At 32.4% G+C, this 22,648-nt stretch overlaps 2 protein-coding genes across 4 annotated transcripts in view; one reads left to right on the plus strand and one right to left on the minus strand.

Annotated features, from left to right (window-relative positions):
- LOC114344460 (DNA polymerase eta) overlaps positions 1-22,648 on the plus strand; it is a 380,902-nt gene that overhangs the window by 111,855 nt on the left and 246,399 nt on the right. The window lies entirely within an intron of this gene.
- LOC126887653 (zinc finger protein 239-like) overlaps positions 1-22,648 on the minus strand; it is a 39,714-nt gene that overhangs the window by 5,604 nt on the left and 11,462 nt on the right. The window contains exon 3 of one of the 3 annotated variants that reach the window (XM_050655277.1): positions 6,234-8,452. The exons of the other annotated variants lie outside the window; for them this stretch is intronic. Within the exon in view, the coding sequence (XP_050511234.1) occupies positions 7,563-8,452 (890 nt within the window). The 3' untranslated portion in view covers positions 6,234-7,562. Of the gene's footprint in view, positions 1-6,233; positions 8,453-22,648 lie in introns of those variants that run through there. 3 annotated transcript variants of the gene reach the window in all.

Consider the following 22,648-nt stretch of genomic DNA (forward strand, 5'->3'; position numbering starts at 1 on the left):
GAGAGAAATTTTTTCCTTTTTATTTTCTTAACATTCTGATTTTTTTATTCATTCGTTTATGTTGGACAATAAAAAAGTTAGGTAGGTATTTTAACAACTAGACATGTTCCTCATCAATACACGGTGTGTCTAAATAAGTGTGACAAACTTTAAGGGGTAATTCCGCATGAAAAAATAATGACAGTTGGATTTATAAATGTATGTCTACAAATGTTTCGTCTCCGAGATACCGGATGTTGAATTTTTTCTTAAAACTGACGATTTATTTTATTGCTTTAAAACCAGTTGAGATATGCCAATGAAATTTGGTGGGTTTTAAGACGTAGTTATTGCACCTTTTTTAACATACAACTAAGAATTTAATATTCATCATACAGTGCGCATACGTGTAATATGACCGATCATATTACCTGTACACTCAAAAAAATTTAGTTCGTAATATTGATTAACAGTGATTATTGAATAGTATTTCGTTCTCACAACAATTTAATTTGTTGTTTCAACGAACTTTTAGACATTGACGAATGTACTTGGTTATTGTCACAATGATTGAATAATAATTGTGACGATAACTAGAGTACATTAATCAATAACACTCAATTTATTCAGCCAATAACTTAGTTTCGTATATTTAATAAATACTGTTAATTGTGGCAGCAACTCACGTTCTTGATTTCGTAGATGACAAGCAATTACCTTGGTTTATCGTGACAACGTACAGATTTCATTAAAACAATGTACAAGTTGTTAATATAGAGTAATATATGATTATTGAATATATGTACACTGATTGTTGTGCCAACGAATGCATTAATTAATCTACTACTGCCTTTAATTCCCACAATCAATGCGTTAATTGTGACAATAATCGTGGTTGTTGAGACAATAAATGTTTTGCTTGACCATTTGAAATGTAACGGCTTTTCCTTGAAAGTGCCGAATAATAATTGCATTTTGTTTCCAAGTGTAGTCCGTAGTAGAAGGAAGATGAGGATAAGATATTACTTATTTTTTATATTTGAATAAAAGTAAGTTTTTTCTGATAAGGTAAATACGGGAGAACATTCTAATTAAAAATAAACTTGTCAGTGTCTTATGTTTGTAAGTGTTTACTTTTAATATTGTCTTGTGATGTTATTTATAAGATGAACTGAAAATGAATTTTCTAATCCTGAATTAAAAAAATAATTAGTATTTTTGACAATTTAAACGCAGAATAAAATATTACAGTATTATCGAGGGTCTGACGTCCCTGAGAACTTCTATAATGATTATTTTAATAAGTCACAGGGGTGAAAAAGAGAAAATTTAGTATGATTTTTTATTTCAAATATACTATTCAAAAGAAACTTTTTGTTTATTCTAAGGGACTTTCAGCCCTCAGTAATAATGTAGTCTTTTATTCTGCGGTTAAATTTTTCAAAAATACTTATTAGTTTTCTCAGGATTCCAAAAAAATTAATGCGTTTAAAAATAATTCGATCGAAATTTTGCCCGTGCGCTCTCAAAAATGATTAAAGTGTTATACATTTTTGAAATCACCATTTCAAACACTTTTAAATGAGCTGTCACATGATGTACTTTCCCATTAAAAAAAATAAAAGTTACGCCTGTCACCTGAAGAGGGATCGTGTAAAGTTCGAAATATTGATGTTATAATATACTTTGATAATTTTAAAAATCGACCTGTCTGAGCGTTTTGCTTATGTGCTAAAAATAAATAAGTTAATAAGGGGGGCGGGAGTGTAACACTTATTCCAGTGCACTGTATAAGCGATATAATAATTATGAGAAATCACACAGTGTAAAGTCCTAAAGGTTAAGGACAAAAAAAGGGATTTAAAAAATTATTATTAATCAATTAATATGATACATTGGGCTAATGCATTCAGTAATTATTAATATAAAATAGGTTCATAGTAGGAATGAACGAAACTGATTGTAAGAATGAATAGAATTGCTTGTAAGAATAACCGTATTTATTGTGCCAATGAACGGAATTAATTGTAACAATAAACGGAAATAATTGTAGAAATAAACGAAATACGTTAGGAGAAATAACACTGTTATTGGTACAACGAATGGTCTTCGTCGGTCAATTAACGACGTTGTTGTTTCAATAAATAGTGTTCGTTGACTCAATGAACAGAGTTCGTAATATCAATAAAGTGAGATTATGTTATACATAATGAAAGTTCATTGATTCAATAAATAGTGTTCGTTGACTCAATGAACTGAGTTCGTAATATCAATAAAGTAATATTATGGTATACATAATGAATGTTCGTCCATTCAATAAACGTAATACATTGGCTCAACTAACGAAAATAATGAATTGATGAACATCGATTTGTTGTTCCAATAAAACCAAGAATTGGACAAATTTTAAGAATTGCGTTTGTTGTCTGAATTAACATTTTTATTGATATTACGTACCTTTTTCGTTGAGTGTATGTATGCTAATGGTGAATATAAAATTCTTAATTTTATGTCAAAAATTCCGCAATAGCTCTCTCTTAAAACCTACCAAAGGGCCTAGCCGGGTAAGATGGTGAAAAGTGCCCCCAACCCAATCTAAATTCCATATAGGCCACTTTATAGCACATATAGAGGAATTCACTTTCTGAAATTTTTAGCCCCCTAGGTGGTCACGTGACCCCCCTAGAGCCTAATTAGGCTTTTTATGTTTTTATTTTTTATCTCAGCCGCATTAAGAGCTAGCCAAAAAGTTTATTTAAAAAAGTTATAAGTTTCAAAAAGATCTATATGAAAAAATTTTTTTTATTTTTTTGGCGGGAAATTCGAATTTTTAGAACAATTTTAAACTTTTAAATAAATCTGAAAAAAAAACTAAGACACTCGTTTTTACGAAAATTAGTTATAATGTGTATTTTTACACAATCTTTCACCCTCAATTTTTTCAGATTTTTAAAATTGGTGAAACGTACCTTTAAAAATAAAAAACCGCATTTTTTCGGTTTTTTTTTTCGTTTTTTTGATACAATTTTATACATATTTTTCAAAAAATTTAACACCGTCACTAGAATAGGTAAAAAACTGAAAAATAATTAGGATTTGCTTCATAAAAATTTTTTGTAACGCCATCCATTTTCAAGATACAGGGCGTTGAAGAAAACAAAATTTTACATATTTTTTACGATTTTGCCGAAACTACTGGCAACATTGTAATAAAACTTGGCGGGTTTTAAGAGGTAGTTATTGTGCATGTTTTGACATACAACTAAGGATTTAATATTCATCATTGGCGCGCATAGGGGTAATGGTCTGAACTTTTCAAAGAAAAAAAGATAGTACGCCACTGACATATTTCAAATTAACAATCATTTTTGAATTCCTCGTTCAATTTGCAATAAAGAATCTATCTTCTCATTTTTTCATACGACGCGCTGTATTGCTGCAAAAAATAAAATATCTTAACGCTTCCAAAGTATTCGAATTAATTTTGATAATGGATGTATGAGTTTATTATGTATGTAGATGTAGAAACTACTAGAAGTTCGAATACTTTGTAAGGGTTAAGATCTTTTATTTTTTGAATAAAAATGGCGCGTCGTATGAAAAAATAAGAAGATACATTTTTTGTCACAAATTGAACGAGAAATTAAAAAACGATTGTTAATTTGAAATATGTCAGTGGCGTACTATCTTTATTCTTTAAAAAGTTCAGACCATTACCCCTATGCGAGCCAATGATGAATATCAAATCATTAATTGTATGTAAAAATATGCACAATAACCAGCTCTTAAATCCCGCCAAGTTTTATTGCAATGTTGCCAGTAGTTTCAGCAAAATCGTAAAAAATGTGTAAAATTTTATTTTCTTCAACGCCCTGTATTTTGAAAATGGATGGCTTTACAAAAAATTTTTATTAAGCAAACCCCAATTATTTTTCAGTTTTTTACCTATTCTAGTGATAGTGTTACCTTTTTTGAAAAATATGTATAAAATTGTTTCAAAATACCAAAAAAAAACTGAAAAAATGCGGTTTTTTATTTTTAAAGGTACGTTTCACCAATTTTAAAAATCTGAAAAAATTGAGAGTGAAAGATTGTGCAAAAATACACATTATAATTAATTTTCGTAAAAACGAGTGTCTTAGTTTTTTTTTCAGAGTCATTTAAAAGTTTAAAATTGTTCTAAAAATTCGAATTTCCCGCCAAAAAATTAAAAAAAAAATTTTCTTATAGATCTTTTTGGAACTTACAACTTTTTTTAATAAAGTTTTTGGCTAGCTCTTGATGCGCCTGAGATAAAAAATAAAAACATAAAAAGCCTAATTAGGCTCTAGGGGGGTCACGTGACCACCTAGGGGGCTAAAAATTTCAGAAATTGAGTTCCTCTATATGTGCTAAAAATTGGCCTATATGGAATTTAAATCGAGCTGGGGGCACTTTTCACCATCTTACCCGGCTAGGCCCTTTCATTTGTATATATCTCAACTGGTTTTAAAGCAATAATTAAATCGTCAGTTTGTAAGAAAAAATTCAACATCCCGTATCTCGGAAACGAGACATTTGTTTGTAAAGCCAACTGTCATTATTTTTTCATGCAGAATTTAAAGTTTGTCGCACTTATTTTGAAACACCGTGTATTGATGAAGAATATGTCTAGTTATTAAAGTACCTAACATTTTTATTATCCAACATAAACGAATGAATAAAAAAAACAGAATGTTACGAAAACCTGAGGCTATAGTTGGGTTTTAATTTCAGTATTTTATAAATGCTAGAATATTCCACAGGGTGATGCGAACTTTGAGAAAAAAAAAACACAATTTGATTGGCACACCCGGTATACAATGAAAATTTACCTGTTTAGCAACAATATTATTACAGTGTTATTGTTAAAGGATCAGGCTATAACATGTTCAAAAAATCACTTAAATCGGTCAACAGGTTTAGGAAATATGAGACATCAAAAATTACCAAATTTTTAAGTGGGCCAATTTCAATGCACGTAAGTTTATATTTATTTTGGCTTTGTAGGCATATTATAATGTTTGTACTAGGTTCTCCTGAAGTGTGCGTATTAACATCAAGACAAACTAGTTTATTCTATCGCGTTTAGGACAAACTAGTTTATCATATTGCGTTCAGGACAAACTAGTTTGGCCTAGGCCAAATGTGATATTTGTACGTGTAATATTTCATGTAGTAATAAATTAGAACCGGTGGATGACGCAATAAGTAATATAAAAAGAAATAAAAGTTGTAATAACATAATTAAAAGAATTCATTTATTTTTGTATGATAAAATTTCAATATTCAGATTTACATTTCATATTATATTTCAGCAGCATTAACTTAATTACAAAAAATTACTAGAAAAAAATTATTTTAAGTCACTTAAATTGTAATGATGTTAAAACTTCTTTGTGCTCTATATTTTACATAAACGTGATAAAACGGCTACATTTAAAATTGTGGCACGCAACTTTTGCGATTAAACTTTGCAAACCATAAATGTGCACCTTTTATTTTAAAAAATTCATAACTTTTATTATAATATTGAAGACTTACAGTAGATCCCCGTCCCATATTCTCCAGAAAGGTGAAAAATATAAAAAATATATTATTAAAAAATTACTTTATCACTTTTCCTCTTTTATTTTTTACATAGCTTTAAGTTTTGTTTATAAGACTAATTCGCTAAAGCATGAAGAATCAAACCACAGCTGGTTTTTGGGAGGCCTGTTATATGTACTCAGTTTCTCGCAGAACATAAAATATTAGAACATAGTTTAAAATATGAATTTTCTGGGTCAAACGCAGCAAACCGACATTTGGTGTGTATCTATAAAATACCATGTCAATGCAACAATTTCTACGTGGGAGAAACTGCAATACCACTAAATGTCAGTGTAAAAGAGCATATGAAACATATCAAAAACAGAGATTTCGAGAAATACCAGATATTCCAACATGTCTGGGACAACGAGCAGAGTAAAGATTCATAAAAGATACAGAGTAAAGAGAAAGATGCATAAATAATCATGAAAGAAACAGACATGAAAAAGAGAAAAGTCAAAGCCGAACTCATCCTAAACTTACGTGCATAGAAATCGGCCCACTTAAAAATTTGGTCATATTTGATGTCTCATATTTCATAAACCTGGTGGCCGATTTAAGTGACTTTTTGAACATGTTATAGCCTGATCCTTTAACAATACCACTGTAATAGTATTGTGGCAAAGCAGGTAAATTTTCATTGTATACCGGGTGTACCAATCAAACTGTTTTTTCTCAAAGTTCGCATCACCCTGTGGAATATTCTAGTATTTATAAAATACTGAAATTAAAACCCAACTATAGCCTCAGGTTTTCTTAACATTCTGTTTTTTGATTCATTCATTTTAGTTGGATAATAAAAAAGTTAGGTACTTTAACAACTAGACATGTTCTTCATCAATAACCGGTGTGTCTAAATAAGTGTGACAAACTTTAAGGGGTAATTCTGCATGAAAAAATAACGACAGTTGGCTTTATAGACGTATGTCCGCAAATGTTTCGTTTCCGAGATACGGGATGTTGAATTTTTTCTTACAAACTGACGATTTATTTTATTGCTTTAAAACCAGTTGAGATATGCCAATGAAATTTGGTAGGTTTTAAGACGTAGTTATTGCACATTTTTGACATACAATTAAGAATTTAATTCACCATTAGCGCGCGTACGTGTAATATGACCAATCATATTACCCGTATGCACGCTAATGGTGAATATAAAATTCTTAATTTTATGCAAAACAATCCGCAATAACTATCTCTTAGAACCTACCAAATTTCATTTGCATATCTCAACTGGTTTTAAATGAATAAATAAATCGTTAGTTTGTAAGAAAAATTCAACATCCCGTATCTCGGAAACGAAACATTTGCGGGCATACGTTTGTAAAGCCAACTGTCATTATTTTTTCATGCAGAATTACCCCTTAAAGTTTGTCGCACTTATTTAGAAACACCGTGTATCGATGAAGAACATGTTTAGTTGTTAAAGTACCTAACTTTTTTATTATTTAACATAAACGAATGAATCAAAAAACAGAATGTTAAGAAAACCTGAGGCTATAGTTGGGTTTTAATTTCAGTATTTTATAAATGCTAGAATATTCCACAGGGTAATGCGAACTTTGAGAAAAAACACAGTTTGATTGGTACACCCGGTATACAATGAAGATTTACCTGTTTTGCAACAATAATATTACAATGGTATTGCTTAAGAATCAGGCTATAACATGTTCTAAAAATCACTTAAATCGGCCAACAGGTTTAGGAAATATGAGACATCAAAAATGGCCAAAGTTTTAAGTGGGCCGATTTCTATGCACGTAAGTTTATTAACAAAAAATTCTACATCAACAGAATGTAGCCGCCTGCGGCTGCCAATACTAAAAGAATAAGTCAACAACAAGAACATGCCAACAGCGTAATAAAGGAAGTCGGAGAACACGACATCTAAAAGAACAAAAAGAACGAAATTAAAAATCCAAGGCGAATAATAGGAAGAAATGGAAGCTGATCCTAGAACAAACCAAGACCCTCTATGGTTTGACAGCCGATAATGATGATGAAGGCTTTTCTCCAGTGTGAACTTTCGTATGTGTTTTCAAATTACCTCTTCGATTAAACTGTTTAAAACAAATTTCACACATGTAAGGCTTTTCTCCAGTGTGCACTCTCAAATGACTTTTCAAAACGTCTGCTCGAGTGAATTTTTTAAAACAAATTTCACACTTGTAAGGCTTTTCTCCAGTGTGCACTCTCAAATGTATTTTCAATTTACTTCTTCGATTAAACTGTTTAAAACAAATCTCACACTTGTAAGGTGGTTCTGCAGTGTGCACTCTCAAATGTGTTTTTAATTCACGTTTTGTAGAAAGCTGTTTAAAACAAATTTCACACTCATAACGCGTGTCTCCAGTGTGAAATTTCGTATGTTTATCCAAAGAACATTTATAAGTGAACTGTTTAAAACAAATTTCACACTTGTAAGGCGTTTCTCCAGTGTGCACTCTTGAATGTACTTTTAAACTACGTTTTCTCGTAAGCTGCTTAAAACAAATTTCACACTTATAAGCCGTGTCTCTAAAGTGAACTTTCGTATGTTCATCCAAAGAACTTTTATAAGTGAACTGTTTGAAACAAATCTCGCAATTATAAGGCTTTTCTCCAGTGTGCAATCTCAAATGCCCTTTCAAACCATGTGCTTGTTTAAACTGCTTAAAACAAATTTCACACTTGTAAAGCTTTTCTGCTGTGTGCGTTTTTATATGTCGTTTCAAAGAACCTGCATGTTTAAATTGCTTAAAACAAATGTTACATTCACAAATAGAATTTTTTGATGTTGTTTCTTCATTGTCTGCATTTATTTGATGTTCTGTAGAGCATTGAAGTTCAGTTTTCATGATTTCCATTCCGTTTTGAGAGAAACCTAAAATAGAAATAAAAACTTTACACATTTTTGTATGCAGAAACTACAGGTTAAAACAGAGAGCAAGACAATTTAGTAAGATTGATTATGAGGACTCTAGAAGGAAGATGTAAATTTAAGTGACAAAAAGTTAATTTTGAGTAAACGCCGTTCAAAGTTAAGCCTTCACTGTAATTGCCAAGATTTTTTAATGCTAGTTTTTCTTCTCCAGTTTGGTAACTGTAGGCATTATTATTATTAGTTGTAACAAAAAATCTTAATTTTATTCACTTTACTAATTTTTGGGCTATTTTTAAGTTCACTACTAGTATAGTATAGTTGATCCAAAAGATGGCATAACCCAGACATCCAAAGTGAAAGTTATCCTTCAACACCAAATTGTTCTATATGGTCCACACAATGTCCAGAAAAAAGTCAGACCATTTTGAGCGTCGGGTTTGGAGGGGAGAGGGGGAGACATCGGTAAATTCGTAGTTTTTTAAGTTTTTCGCCAATATTTCTAAAACTATGCGGTTTAGCATGAACAACCCTCTATACAAAATTGTTCTACGTTAAATTTGAAATAAAAAAGGCCCTATGCATAATCTTTCTAAAATGAATGGTTCCAATATTACGGAGGTAGTATAGTATAACTGGTCCAAAAAAGGCCTAACCCAAACATCCAAAGTAAAAGTTTTCCTCCAACACCAAAATGTTCTATATGGTCCACATATTGTTCAGTAAAAAGTTACACCATTTTGAGCGTCCGGTTTGGGAGGGAGATGGGAGAAAAGCCTGTAAATTAGTAGTTTTTTTACGTTTTTCGTCAATATTTCTAAAACTATGCTTTAGCGTAAACAATGTTATATACAAAAATGTTTTACATGAAATTTAACACAAAAAATGTTCAATAGATAATTGTTATAAAATCAACGGTTCCAGAGTTACGGAGGGTGAAAAGTCGAGGTTTTCGATAATTTTTATATTTTTTGGGCAATATTTATGATATAACTATACCAAAAACCCAGACATCCAAAGTGAAAGTTATCCTCCAACACCAAATTGTTCTATATGGTCCACATAATGGTCAGAAAAAGTCACACCATTTTGAGCGTCGGGTTTGGGGGGAGAGGGGGGAGAAATCGTTAAATATAAAAAGTATCGAAAACCTCCACTTTTCACCCTCCGTAACTCTGGAACCGTTGATTTTATAACAATTACGTATACAACCTTTTTTGTTTTAAATTTTATGTAGAACATTTTTCTATAGAACATTCCTTACGCTAAAGCATAGTTTTGGAAATATTGACGAAAAACGTAAAAAAACTACTAATTTACCGACTTCTCCCCCATCTCCCCCCCAAACCGGACGCTCAAAATGGTGTAACTTTTTACTGAACAATATGTGGACCATATAGAACAATTTGGTGTTGAAGGAAAACTTACTTTGGATTTCTGGGTTAGGCAAACAATGATACTATACTACCTCCGTAACTTTGGAACCGTTCATTTTAGAAGGGTTATGAATAGGGACTTTTTTATTTCAAATTTAATGTAGAACAATTTTGTGTAGAAGGTTGTTCATGCTAAACCGCTTAGTTTTAGAAATATCGACGAAAAACTTAAAAAACTACGAATTTGCAGATTTCTCCTCCCTCTCCCCCCCAAACCCGACGCTCAAAATGGTGTGACTTTTTTCTGAACATTATGTGGACCATATAGAACAATTTGGTGTTGGAGGATAACTTTCACTTTGGATGTCTGGGTTTGGGTCTAACTATACCATACTATACCCTTTTACTTCTAAGAAACGCAACATAAAGGTAAAAAAATGTAAAAAGATCATAGGAATTTTTGTACAAATTTATTCTTCACCATAACACTAATACATAAATTGACTTCTGATTCATTGATATCAGTGTCGTAATGGTGATCCAAATCGTCATTTTCGACTACTGCTTCTTTAAAGTCTGCCAGTTCTCCATCTTCTTGATCATCAACCATCATGTCGTAGATTCATGAAAAACTCGTGGTAAATTGGAGGTACGTTGTTGAGTAACTGTTGAAGATTTGAATATTTAGCTTGCCTAATGAGACCTTTTGTCAATCTGTACTGACAAGAGATCTAGCAGAAGGGCAGATTTTTTCCAGCTCGAGTGGGTTTTATAGATAGCTCACTAAACTCTTCTATGCTACCTCCAGCGGTGTTCTTGTAAAAGGGGTGTTAAAGGTTTATCCTGTTGAAAATGTAACCATCTTGTATTCCACTTGTGCTTTTACTGAAGTATACCGCAAGTGCAAGTCTAAAACATCGTCATTTTCCATCTGTACTCTAGGGAACTTTCTACTTGTAGAAGTTACCTACCAGCCCCATCCAATGTTGATATACATACAGGTTCTTTTTGGTTCCTTCTTTTTAACTCTATTAAACAAGGTCTTGGTCACACTAATTATAAGAATGACCACATAAAAAAGCGATGATCTGTTTGAATATTAGTGTTTCTGACAATGTAGAGTCAAAATTTGACTGTCAGATGACTCTGATTTTGGCCTCCACAGTTGGCGCTAAATGCAGGTATTATTTCATATTTGACGAAATGCTTCTGATATATTCCAGGAGACAAGATGATACTTCCTGACATCCATGTGAAGCCTGACGTTCGTGCGACATCAAGAAATGGGTCGTTCCTGCTACATCAGTAGGTTAGGTGCCCCTAAGTTACAAATATGTCCATAGTTGCTTTAAATAATATGCTTCATAAATTGACACATTACGAGTTGGCATAGTTTTTTGCAAGACCCTGAAGCTGACCCTAAAACAAGCCAAGACCCTCTATGGTTTGACAGCCGATAATGATGAAGAAGGCTTTTCTCGAGTGTGAACTTTCGTATGTTTATTCAAATTACTTTTTTGATGAAACTGTTTATTACAAATTTCACACTTGTAAGGCGTTTCTCCAGTGTGAACTCTCAAATGATGCTTTAAAATGTCTGCTCGAGTAAACTGCTTTAAACAAATTTCACACTTATAAGGCTTTCCTCCAGTGTGCACTCTCAAATGACCTTTCAAACCATGTGCTTGTTTAAACCGTTTAAGACAAATTTCACACTTGTAAGGCGTTTCTCCAGTGTGCACTCTCAAATGACTTTTCAAAGAGTCTGCTCGAGTAAATTTTTTAAAACAAATTTCACACTTATAGGGCATTTCTCCAGTGTGCAATCTTAAATGATTCTTTAAATGATATTTCTGAGAAATCTGCTTAAAACAAATTTTGCACTTGTAAAGCTTTTCTACACTATGCGTTTTTATATGTCGTTTCAAAGAACGTGCCCGTTTAAATTGCTTAAAACAAATTTTACATTCACAAATAGAATGTTTTGATGTTGTTTCTTCAGTGTTTGCCTTTATTTCTTGTTCTGTAGAGCATTCAAGTTCAGTTTTCACGATTTCCATTCCGTTCTGAGTAAATCCTAAAATAGAAATAAAAACTTGCAGAAACTACAGATTAAAATTGAAAGTAATAAAATTTAGTAAGATTGAATTTGAACATGAGGACCCTAGAAGTAAAGAGGTAGATTTAAGTGACAAAAAATTAATTTTGAGTAAACGCCGTTCAAAGTTAAGCCTTCACTGTAACTGCTACGATTTTTTAATGCTAGTTTTTCTTCTCCGGTTTAGTAACTGTAGGCATTAATATTATTAGTTGTAACAAAAAATCTTAATTTTATTCACTTTACTAATTTTGGGGTTATTTTCATGTTGCACTTGTACCCTTTTACTTCAAAGAAACGCAACATAAAGGTAAAAAAAAATGTAAAAAGATCATAGAAATTTTTGTACAAATTTATTCTTCACCATAACACTAATACATAAATTGACTTCTGATTCATTGATATCAGTGTCGTAATGGTGATCCAAATCGTCATTTTCGACTTCTGCTTCTTTAAAGTCTGCCAGTTCTCCATCTTGTTGACCATCATTCGTAGATTTATGAAAATTATGCATACTCTGTATGCCACTTTGCTCTTCTTAAAGTATAGCGCAAGTGTTTGAAAGTCTAAAAATCGTCATTTTTCATCTGTAATCTAAGGAACTTTCTACTTGTAGAAGTTACCAGCTCCATCTAATGTTGAGATACATACAGGTTCTTTTTGGTTCTTTTTTTTAACTCTATCAAACCGAGGTCTTGGTCACACTTATTATAAGAATGGCCACTTATAAAAAAGCGATGATCTACTGTCTGAATATTAGTGTTTCTGACAATGTAGAGCCAAAATTTGACTGTCAGATGACTCTTATTTTGGCATCCACAGTTGTTGCTAACTGCAGTTATGTGTTTCATATTTGGGGGAAGGTTTCTAATATATTTCAGGAGACAAGATATTTCCTGACATCCATGTGAAGGCTGACCTTCATGCCACATCAAGAAATGGGTCGTTCCAATCAGTAGGTTAGGTGCCCCTAAGTTATAAATATGTCCATAGTTGCCTTAAATAATATGCTTTATAAATTGACACATTACGAGTAAGCATATTTTTTTGCAAGACCCTGAAGCTGATCCTAGAACAAGCCAAGACCCTCGATGGTTTGACAGCCGATAATAATGATGAAGGCTTTTCTCCAGTGTGAACTTTCGAATGTGCTTTAAAATTACTTTTTTGATGAAACTGTTGAAAACAAATTTCACACTTGTGAGGCTTTTCTCCAGTGTGTAGTTTCAAATGGCGTTTCAAATCTTGTGCCCAAGTAAACTTCTTATAACAAATTTCACACTTGTAAAGGCTTTTCTCCAGTGTGTAATCTCAAATGACATTTCAAACCAAGTGCATGTTTAAACTGTTTAAAACAAATTTGACACGTGTAAGGCGTTTCTCCAGTGTGCACTTTTAAATGTACTTTTAAATTACCTTTTGTAGTAAGCTGCTTAAAACAAATGTCACACTTATAACCCGTGTCTCCAATGTGAGCTTTCGTATGTTCATCAAAATTACTTTTATAAGTGAACTGTTTGAAACAAATTTCACACTTGTAAGGCTTTTCTCCAGTGTGTAATCTCAAATGACCTTTCAAACTATGTGCTTGTTTAAACTGTTTAAGACAAATCTCACACTTGTAAGGCGTTTCTCCAGTGTGCACTCTCAAATGTATTTTCAATCCATGTGCATGTTTAAACTGCTTAAAACAAATTTCACACCTGTAAGGCGTTTCTCCAGTGTGCACTCTCAAATGTACATTTAAATTACTTTTTGTACTAAGATGCTTAAAACAAATTTCACACTTATAAGCCGTGTCTCCAATGTGAACTTCCGTATGTTCATCAAAATTACATTTATAAGTGAACTGTTTGAAACAAATTTCACACTTGTAAGGCTTTTCTCCAGTGTGTAATCTCAAATGACCTTTCAAACTATGTGCTTGTTTAAACTGTTTAAGACAAATCTCACACTTGTAAGGCGTTTCTCCAGTGTGCACTCTCAAATGTATTTTCAATACATGTGCATGTTTAAACTGCTTAAAACAAATTTCACACTTGTAAGGCGTTTCTCCAGTGTGCACTCTCAAATGTTTTTTTAAATGTTGTTTCTGAGAAAACTGTTTAAAACAAGTTTTGCACTGGTAAAGCTTTTCTGGTGTGTGCGTTTTTATATGTCGTTTCAAAGAACCTGATGAATTTTTTGATGATGTTTCTTCAGTGTTTGCATTTATTTGATGTTCTGTAGAGCATTCAAGGTCAGTTTTCATGATTTCCATTCCATGGTGAGAAAACCCTAAAATAGAAATAAAAACTATATAAAATTTTATATTTATGCAGAAACTACAGGATAAATCAGAGAGTAATGCAATTTAGTAAGATTTAATAAATAAAATTGAAACATACCAAAATACCAGGTAGACATTTTAGAAAGAGATATTAAAGAAAAAGATTTTCTTAAGAAAAACAATCCAATGGCTGACATCAGCAATATGGTAAATATTGTTGTTCCATTTTATTTTTTCCCATGCGTCACGATTCATTTTCAAACAAGTTCAATCAAAACTTAATGGCTATTATCCCATAATAGACCTATTTTATTAAGTTATTTTATGGACGTGTTTAATCTTTTTTCACTATTGAAATTCGTTTTATATGTTGGTTCATGGGAAAGATTACCCATATAACACTTTACATATTCACAAAACACACTGTATTTTCCTGTGACCGTGTCACAAAAAAATTGGCCAGCGCAAGAACATGTAATAGTTATATAAACTGTTCTTTTAATAATGGTACTGGTTCATTACTTTCTGGAACATAGAAAAGATATGTTTAATAAGATCGCTCATGGCTAAGCTCATGTTTCCGACTGTATACAGGGTGAGTGGGGACGAACGCACCAAACTTTAAGACTGTATAATATACGTAAAAATAATCAAAAATAACTTATATGTATGTTGTTATTCGATTTTCATTTGTTTCCGAGATACGGGGTGTTAAAATTTTTCATACAAACTGACGATTTATTTATTGCTTAAGACCGGTTGAGGTGTGCAAATGAAATCTGGTGCGTTTTAAGACATAGTTATTGCGCATGTTTTGACACACAATAAAGAATTTTATATTCACCATTGGCGCGCGTACGGGTAATAGTCTGAAATTTTTGATAAAAATGGTACGCCACTGAAATATTTCAAATTAAAAATATTTCGACAAAAAATCTATCTTTCCTTTTTTTCGTGCGACGCTTCGTTTTCATACAAAAAATAAAACATCTTAACGCTTACAAAGATTTCGAGCAAGTTTCTATATGAATGTGTAAAAACTTATTTCGAATACTTTGTAAGCGTTAAGATATTTTATTTTTTGCATGAAAACGAAGCGTCGTATGAACAAACATGAAGATAGATTGTTTGTCAGAAATTGAACAGGGAATAGAAAAATACTTTTAAATTTGAAATCTCAGTGGCGTACCATTTTTTTTTCTTAAAAAAATTTCAAACTATTACCCGTACGTGCGCCAATGGTGAATATAGTTGTGCGTCAAAACAAGCGCAATATATATGTATTAGAACCCACCAAATTTCATTTGCACACCTCAACCGGTTTTAGAGGAATTGTCAGTATGTAAGAAAAAAAGAAAACTTGCATCTAGCAAGCAAATGAAAATCGAATAACAACATGAGTTACTTTTGATTATTTTTACGTATATTATACAGTCTTAAAGTTTGGTGTGTTCCTCTCCACTCACCCTATATATGTTAAAAAATCATAATTTAAAAATAGAAATCAACCTGTTTCAGAATTTTTCCTTAACCTTCCGCATGTAACGTGAATTCTTGTAACATAGTTGGTAACGTCGGTCTACGACACCGACTTTTTTAATAATGAATATCTTAGGTTGTGATTTTCTGTTAAAATTTTGATGTGACTGAATGTTTAATATAACTTTATTTAAATATCAATATAGTAAGAAATGATCAATATTTATTTATATTCGGGAAAAAAATGCACATTAAAAAATTGGCTTCTTTTAGATACTAACCTAATTGGCAAACAATTTACAAAAACATGTCAAGTTTTTGAATACAAAATATCAACAAACATGTCGACAAGGGTTGAAATGTCACAAAAAAAAATAAAATTATTCAACAAATGTTTAACACAAACTGAAATTTTTGTCCGTTTGTTTCCTCATTTTTTTATACACTCCACTGCACCGCACTATACGTTTCTGGTTCGGAATTAGCAACAATTTCGTCAAAAAGTTGTTGCAACCTGACTTGTTCTCTTTCGTAATCAATATTTACATACAACTCCTAAACTTAATGTCTATTATTTAAACTGACTATGGACAAACGACATCAAAATAGAACTTGGGGTAAGACAAGGAGACAGTCTGTCAACGACACTATTCAATATCGCTCTAGAAGGAGTAATTAGGGACACAGGCCTGAAAAAGACAATTATTCAAAGCTCAACACAGATCATAGGATATGCGGATGACCTAGGACTGATAGCACGAGATAAAAAAAGACTAGAAGAGGCACTTTTAACCCTTGTAAGAGAAGCAAAGACGAGAGGATTAATAATCAATCAGAATAAAACAAAATACCTTATAAGCACAAGAGACAATGTAAACAGAATAACAGAAATAAACATAGGTGAAAATACATTCCAGAGAGTAGATTGCTTCAAATACCTGGGGGGTGATGGTGGACGGCAAAAACGGAAGGAGTATAGAGATCAACGAAAGAATTAAAGCAGGTAATAGAGTATATTGGAAATACCACTGACTACTCAAGGACAAAAACCTGAGCAAAAAAAAAAATCAAAAATATATACAGCAGCAATTAGACCAGTGATAGCCTATGGAGCAGAAGTAATGTGCCTTACGAAAAAAGACGAAGAAAAGTTAAGAATAATTGAGAGAAAAAATTTGAGAAGAATACATGGCCCAGTGATGACAGAAACAGGGGAATATAGAAGGCTCATGAACCATGAAATAATAAATATAACTGAAGGAGAAGATATAGTAAAATTCATTAAAGCACAAAGACTCAGATGGTTTGGACACACACAAAGAAGAGGGGTAGAAGAACTGATCAGGAAGATAGTGAACTGGAGACCAGTAACAAATAGACCAAGAGGAAGACCAAAAATAACATGGGAAGATCAACTGCTAGATGATATATCAAAGATGGAAATTGCAAACTGGAGAGAAAAGATTCAGGACCGGAGTGAGTGGAAGAAGATAGTAGAGAAGGCAAAAAAACATCACAACCTATGAACGATGACCTAAAGGACACTGCGGACTAATCCACCGCGTGAAATGGATTAAAAGAGCTCATAGTATTTGAGCGACCTATACTCTAACAAGAGTGAACGGTCCATATATATATATGGACCAAAAACGACAAAAACTTACCGTTAAGTATAGCACAAACGGTAACCTCGGTCTCTCACACCGTCAGGTCAAATAACATAACTATCCACACGTGGCCACAGATTTTTCAAGAGTGAATAGTGTGATGAGGATTTGAAAGCTACCTGGCCGCGCGGACAAAAAAATATGCGCATTTGAGTTTTATCGCGAAAAATCCATTACGTCGGTGTCAGGGACCGTACGTTACCACTCGAAGGTTAAGAGCATACAGTAGCGCGTCATCAATATTTCGGGAGATAGTATCATACCTTTTTTCGTAAGGTCTGCGAAACTTTGGCAACAGTGGTAATCTTTGATATGATTTAAGATCAATATTTTGACAATTATACTCATAGGCGCGCTAAATGAAAGTAATAGAAAACAAGTTTTCCACCTGCCTCTACCGAAAGTATACTTTTCCGGACCTCATTGTAGGGAGTAAAGTTGTACTTTTCCTCCCTAGGGAGGAAAAGTAAAAGTGACGTCATGGTATTTCATTCATGAAATATAACTTATTGACGCCCTGTACAATATCTATTTTCTATTACGTAAGTTTCTATACATTTTAACGTTTATTTATAAAACACCTTGTATTTTGCAGAATGATAAAAAACAGTAAATTGTTATTTTGATTTAACAATGTTTACATTATTAATTTGACTTATATTTGGCAGCTGATAGTTATATTGTACCTACTTGTTAGTTTTAGTTCTAATAAATTTTGTTGGTTAGTTACGTAAATAAATTAAGTAAAAATGAAAAAATGACTTGTTATTTGAGGAAGGTGGAAAAACCATATGTATAACATGGGAGTAAAGTTCCTTTTCCTCCCTTGAAACTTCATTCTCGGGAGGAAAAGTAGCACTTTCCTCCCTTGTTATACAAATAGCTATTGTTATTAATAAATAAATATTTATAAAAATAAACCAAAATGGGTGAAAATTTTATGTTAACATAGGTATTTGCACGAAATAATAATAATAATCATTTCGTTGTGAAGCGAAACAAGAGCCGTCTTATTTTATTTAGTTCATAGAGCGCCAAGGGCACACTAACTTTATATACTCACATTAAAATTCGAAATATTTTTACGTAAAATATACTTACCTACCTACATATAACTAAAACTCACAATTAACAATAATCTATTTTTTCAAATATGCCCATAATAAATTAACTATAAATAAACACTACTTTCCTATGAAACAACAATGACGAATTCTTGAAATAATACACCACTGCACTGAACAGATATTGATAAAGATAACAGAACAGACAAGAGAAAATATGATGCAGTTTTGTCAAAATGACAGTGACAATTTCTCTATGTTGTCTAATTAGTTATTAGTTATAATATGTTCGATTTCTTGTTAGAAAAAAAAATTAGTAGTCCAAAATGACCCAAAATCTGACACTGGGGCAGTGACAGTTTTAGTTGACATACTCGTCTGATACGTCTAAAGATGGGAAACAATAGTGTGTTTTATACGTGTTTAGGTATCGCTAAGTTTCCTAACTCTACTAGTTTCATTTCTTTTTATCTTACGACTTAATATGTTTTCTATCTTTTTGCGATATTTTGCCGGTTATTAGCACGCTCATCACTGTATATAACTTATATACTATACATTTCACACGAATACAGTTCCTTTGTAACAAAATTAGCATCTTAGAAATAATAGATAGGTATGTATGCTCCTTTTAAACTCAGCATGCACTCCACTAAATAATATAAAATCACCTATAAAACTCTTCACCTCACAAAAATAGTTTTGAAATGAAGGCCAGTGTTATCACAGTATTTTTTCAAAAAATAATGCTCTCTATACCAACTATCTAAAAAAGTACTTCCACGGAACGTTGGAATGGCAGGACGAGTGAAATAGAAAAATGTAACAGAATTCGTTGTATGACAAAGATAGCGAATGTTCGATTTGGAAAATATCACCAAGGACATGGTGTTCATTTTTTTTTGGAATCCTAGAGAAACTAATAAATATTTTTGAAAAATTTAAACGCAGAATGAAAGGTTACATCATTACCGAAGTTAGAAAGTCCCTTAGAATAAACAGAAAGTTCCTTTTGAATGAGATATTTGAAATTAAAAATCACACTCAATTTTCTCTTCTTTTTCAACCCTTTCAACTTATTAGAATAAACATTGTAGAAGTTCTCAGGGACTTTCTACCCACAGTAGTGATGTAATCTTTCATTGTGCTTCAAAAATTTTTCAAAAATGCTTAGTTTTCTCAGGATTCGAAAAAAATCAATGCATCTAAATAGTATTGGAGCCGAAAGTTTGCGCCTATCCCCTTAGGAGACTGATTCATATTCAGTTCACTGGTGTGCATTGGAGGTGTGAAATTAGATAAAGGTGTGAAATCACATAAACAAGGAATCATTTCATAAAACAGGTAATTCCCTTGTTTATGGAATACCACACCAAAAACAATGGCACCCTGCTGAGCTGAATATTAACGAATCTCATAGATACCTCGTACTACTTTTAATCTTGTCACTCATGGGGAGCTAGACTACAATATATGTTATAGTTCAGGGGTGGCCAATCTCCTTGGTAGTCCGAGCCACTTTTCAAAATTTTAAATTTTTCGCGAGCCGCAATTAAACAATTATTTAAAAAGTGCAAAAAGGTATTAAATTTTTCTCTCAGTGTTTGGATTTCACGAGTTTTAAAGCGAAATAAAATGGTTCACATCGTTGTTTCAAATATGCAAATAATTCTACAATCAGCCTTTACTATCTCAGGATACTTCGATTTTTAATCATCCTTCCATCTTTTTCTGAGACGGCCTACTGATCTTCTACCGTCTGGTCGATCAGAAAACACTGTCTTTCTCTAATCTTACCACATGACCTGCCCATCTTATCTGGTTAGCTTTTATATGCCTGACGATGTTTTCAGTACCTACCATACAGCCACCAATTCAGCTTTGCTGCACCTTCCCCACTGTCCTGTCAATTCATCTCTTTGAAGGCTAAATATCATTCTGAGAACGTTCTTTTCAAAAACCAGCAGCATATTTATTTCCCGCTGATCTAGAGTCCATGTTTCACTTCCATATGTAATAATGGGACGAATAATTGACATTTACAATCTTAATTTAGATTGTCTTTTTAGCATCTTAATAATGATAACAGGGAGTATTATAATGCTCTATCTATTCCACGCAGCCATCCTTGCTGAGACCTCTTTTGATATGTGCTTGGCATCTATGATTACCGCTCCTAGATATTTAAACTCTTTTACTGCTTCGAAGTTGTGGTAATTAATAGTTATGTTCTGCCTAACTCTTGGTCTTGGATTTTTGGTTACCAGCATGTATGTCGTCTTCTCTTCATTTATTAGAAGGCCCAGACTACCTGTTTCTTCCTCGAGTTCTGAAAACACCTCTATCACGTCTCTTTTTAAATGAGCGGCTGCATCTAAATCATCAGCAAAGGCCAACAATAGTTTTGATCCTCGATTCGCCAATCCCCCTGTCAGCTCAGATGATATTTTACTTATTACATATTCTAAGGTTAAATTGAATAGCAACGGTGATACAGTTTCTCCTTGTCTAAGTCCCGATGTTACACTTAGTCTTTTATATTTGTTTTCAGTAACTTAACACATTTTAAAACACAAAAATTTAAAAGTAATTCAGGTAAATTTTTTAAGAGCCACATGTGGCTCGCAAGCCACAATTTGGCCACTCCTGTTATAATTAAATAGTGAAATATAATACATACTATAATAATTAAGTAATATATTTATTAGTGTCTTGTAAACAGACAATGGCAGCAAATAGCATTAATTTCTTGTTAGATTTGATTGACAGTGCATCTGAGGATGTAAGATAGCCGGAAAAGAAATATAGTCCTAATATATAAATATAAGATATTGCTCTATTCTTTTTCTCATAGGCATCTTTCAGTGCGTCACAGTTTTTCGATTTCTTTCTAACGCATTAAATTGTATGTAACAGAAAAAAGGTACGTCCGTGATTACAGACATTTATAACATTTATTCTAGCTGTCGAAAGATGGCGCTATAATCGAAAAAAAATAATTACCAATTATATATTTTTTTGTTTTGATTCTGGCCTTGGTTAATTATATAACATATCTACGAATATAAGATGGGAGTCCAGTCCAAGATGGCGTCCGATAAGGATGATCGTGATGGCGAAAGCGAAAAAACCAAGTTTACTTGTAAAAATAAAAAAAATAAGCACAATAATATGTGTAAAGTGTGGAAAAGCGTTCCATAAATCGTGCACGGCACGTGATTGGGCCGGAAAACTTCAATTCTTGGATGAAACGCATGTGGTTTGTTGTGATCCAGAAATAACCTCAAACAGTGGAGATGGCATGGACAATACGACAACCATTCCTCTACTAAATGAACTAATTGGTGAGTTGAGAAGCAAAAATCTAATCCTGGAAGAAAATAATAAACTCCTACGGGAAAAAGTAGAAATCGAAAGATGGCGCTATAATCGAAAAAAAAATTACGAATTATAATATAATATATCTACGAATATAATCTGTACAATTTATAAGACTATACAAATCAAACAAAATACCATTTTATAAATGCAATAAACACAATTGATTTGTTTTTATGCCAAATTGCAAATAAAATTTGACAACTGTCAGATTTAACTAAAATGCCATGTTAGAAAAAATGTTATAAATGTGTATTACCACGGACTTAGCTTTTTTCTATCATTTGTGACGCACTGAAAAATGCCTATGAAAAGGCCCATACCAGGCATATTTGAGATATACTACAATAGATCGCAGCAGATACAAAAATATACAGGATGTCCAGAAACTCTACCGACAAACGAAAACAGGAGATTCCTCAGATATTGTAAGACAATTTAACCAAATTCACTTAGTCTGAATAAGCCTCCAAGGGATGCCTCTTTGAAAATGGCATCTTGTCATTAGTTTTTCTTAAATATCTCCAGAAAGCTTTCAGTTAGAAAAAGGAAAATTGGTACGCACATTTATCTTTCAGAGATAAATCGATTCCATCCATTGTGATTTTCTAGTACCGGTCATAGGCGTCCGTTTTGGGTAGTGCAACGGTTATCTTATCGCATAACTTGTTTTTCTTTAAAATGTAAGTAAGCATTTTTGACTCTGGAATATTAAATTGTGAGGTATTCTAGTACTAAAAGGTACTTTTGCTTTAAGAGGATCGGTACGTATTTTCGGCTGCAATGCCATTCAAATGGGGATTCATTTTTTTCGAATCCTGAGAAAACTAATAAATATTTTTGAAAAATTTAAACGCAGAATGAAAGA

This window comes from Diabrotica virgifera, chromosome 7 (genome assembly GCF_917563875.1).
Source record: "Diabrotica virgifera virgifera chromosome 7, PGI_DIABVI_V3a".
In the NCBI taxonomy this organism is placed as follows: domain Eukaryota; kingdom Metazoa; phylum Arthropoda; class Insecta; order Coleoptera; family Chrysomelidae; genus Diabrotica; species Diabrotica virgifera.